General features: G+C 51.6%; 1 protein-coding gene across 1 annotated transcript in view; it reads left to right on the top strand.

Annotated features, from left to right (window-relative positions):
* LOC143037996 (chitin deacetylase 1-like) overlaps positions 1-2,017 on the top strand; it is an 11,168-nt gene extending 9,151 nt beyond the window's left edge. The window contains exon 5 of the mRNA XM_076206794.1: positions 1-2,017. This exon is cut by the window's left edge and continues 68 nt beyond it. Within this exon, the coding sequence (XP_076062909.1) occupies positions 1-1,104 (1,104 nt within the window). The 3' untranslated portion in view covers positions 1,105-2,017.
* Positions 2,018-2,438: the final 421 nt, after the last annotated feature.

Genomic DNA, 2,438 nt, shown 5'->3' with positions numbered 1-2,438 from the left:
TTCTGCTCCGTGGACGGCACCCGGATCCCCGGCGACCTGACGCCAGCTCAGGCACCCCAGATGATCACCATCACCTTCTCCGGTGCCGTCAACGAGAGGAACTTCCGCATCTTCCAGGACATCTTCAAGGATACCACCAAGCACAAGGGCAATGACTGCACCCCCAAGGGCACCTTCTTCGTCTCGCACGCCTTCACCAACTACTCCGCCGTGCAGGAGCTTTCCCGTAAGGGGCATGAGATCTCTCTCAACTCCATCACCAACACCCAGTCCACCAAGTACTGGACGGACATCACTTACGAGGACATCGTGGAGGAGTTCGAGGGTAACCGGCTCATCATTGAGAAGTTTGCCAACATCACCCAGGGCGAGATCCTCGGTCTTCGCATTCCCCACGGTCGAGTCGCCGGTAACAAGCAGTTCCAGATGATGCAGGACTATGGCTTCCTCTACGACTCCTCCATCGCCGCTCCCATGGGACGCTTGCCCATCTGGCCCTACACCCTCATGCACCGTATGCCCCACAAGTGCATCGGTATCGACCAGAAGTGCCCCTCAAGGAACTACACCGTCTGGGAAATGGTCCAGAACGAGCTCGACAGGCGTGAGGACCCCCAGCACGATGAGACCCTCACTGGTTGCCACTTCGTCGACTCCTGCGCCAGCATCAAGACACCCAAGCAGTTCACCAAGTTCCTGGAGAACAACCTCAACCGCCACTACAGGACCAACCGCGCCCCTCTCGGCCTCCACTTCACAGCCGCTTACTTCGAGACCCGACCAAACTTCCTCCGCGCTTTCATCGATTGGGTCGATGATGTGGCTCTCAGAGGCGACATCTTCTTCGTCACCATGCAGCAGGTCATCGCTTGGATGGAAGCTCCCACGGAGATTGCTGCCATCAACAGCTTCAATGAATGGAAGGATAAATGTGAGGTCAAGGGACTTCCTTACTGTTCTCTGCCCAACCCTTGCCCGAACAAAGTGAGCCGTATCTTCCCCAACGAGGAGAACATGTACCTGTACACTTGCCAAGAATGCCCCAGGACCTACCCTTGGCTTTACGACACCAACGGCGAAGGCGGTGTCTACTCAAACCTCTAAATCCACAAACTCTCGATGTCTTCACTCATCATTCCTAATCACTGGGAAACTCGCCCGAGACCACCCACCCACCCAGTCATCCCCACTAGCCCCAGCCTACCCTTCCTGCGTGCACTCGATGCTCCCCGAAGACCACCCCCTAAACAACCTTTCCCTCTCATTTGAGAAGCAACCACCATGTCCCCTTCCCTCACACAAATCCACATTATCACGATTTCCATCTTGATCATACCTTCCCCCATCCTCCTCCTTTTCCTCTTCCTTTTGTACACTCACCAAACTCCCGCATCCATCCTCCTCCTGGACCATAGTCCACCAACACCCCTCGCTGAGTTCTCCTATTCCTTCCAGGAACTACCCATGTATCCTTTCTCAGTGAGTTACTCTTCTTCCTCTCCTATTCGGATGGCCTTCCTCATTGAGTTCCTCCGTCACCCTTCCCCGTTACAGACCATATACCTATCCTCCTCGAGTCTTTCCCTCCTTAGCGGCGAGAATGTCCACTAGGATACAAAACGCCGGAAAACCACTGGCCATAACAACAAGCCTTCCTTCCTCATTTCCACGACCTTGCGATTTCCCATGCCTTTGCTCCTATACCTAGTCCTACTGCTATCGACACCCTTTCCCTTCCTCTGGAGGACCTAGAGCTTGAGTCGACTTCTCGCTGCAGACGAAATGGTCACACTGGCCCATGGAACCTCTTGTACTCCCATCATTTTGCTCTACATCAGTGTCTCATTGTCCTCCCCTCTCGCGTTTTCCTCCCTCAGTTTCTACTATTTGCTACTTATATGTTGCCTGTCTGCTCGGTACACACGATGTACATGACAACAATGTTGTAATATAGTGTACAGTTGATATGATTGTTATTCTTTGTAAGTCATTTCGGATAATTAAAACTTAAATGATATTTCCTTTTTGGCTCATACCCCCTATCACTTATTCATAAGGAACAAATCAATGTTCATGGGGTCTGTCTCTTGTCTTCTTCGCGAACTGCGAGAAGGGTTCTGGAGGGTTCTCAAAGGTTCTCCAACTGACCACGGAACTCGTAAAAAGGGAACAACTTCCCTCGGCTGTGAAAACTGTGCAAAACTGGCAAGGATCCCTGACCCCTCGCAGGGTGTTACCAACTTTCCTTTCACTGTTCCTGAATTCTACTGACCACTTCTCCCCACTCTTTTTCTCCCCTCGCGACCTTCTTCTCATCCTTCTTCCCAGAACGCAAAACCCATTCATCCTTTTCATTGTCATGATTTAGCTATTCATCACTCTTGAATCAGTGGTTAGGTACATCTTAGTTAACCTTTTCGACTTGCATGTTCTCTCTA

This window comes from Oratosquilla oratoria, chromosome 23 (genome assembly GCF_046742065.1).
Source record: "Oratosquilla oratoria isolate Oo_2021 chromosome 23, ASM4674206v1, whole genome shotgun sequence".
Lineage (NCBI taxonomy): Eukaryota > Metazoa > Arthropoda > Malacostraca > Stomatopoda > Squillidae > Oratosquilla > Oratosquilla oratoria.
Note: the sequence above shows the minus strand (reverse complement) of the source record. Positions and strands in the feature narration are given on the sequence as shown.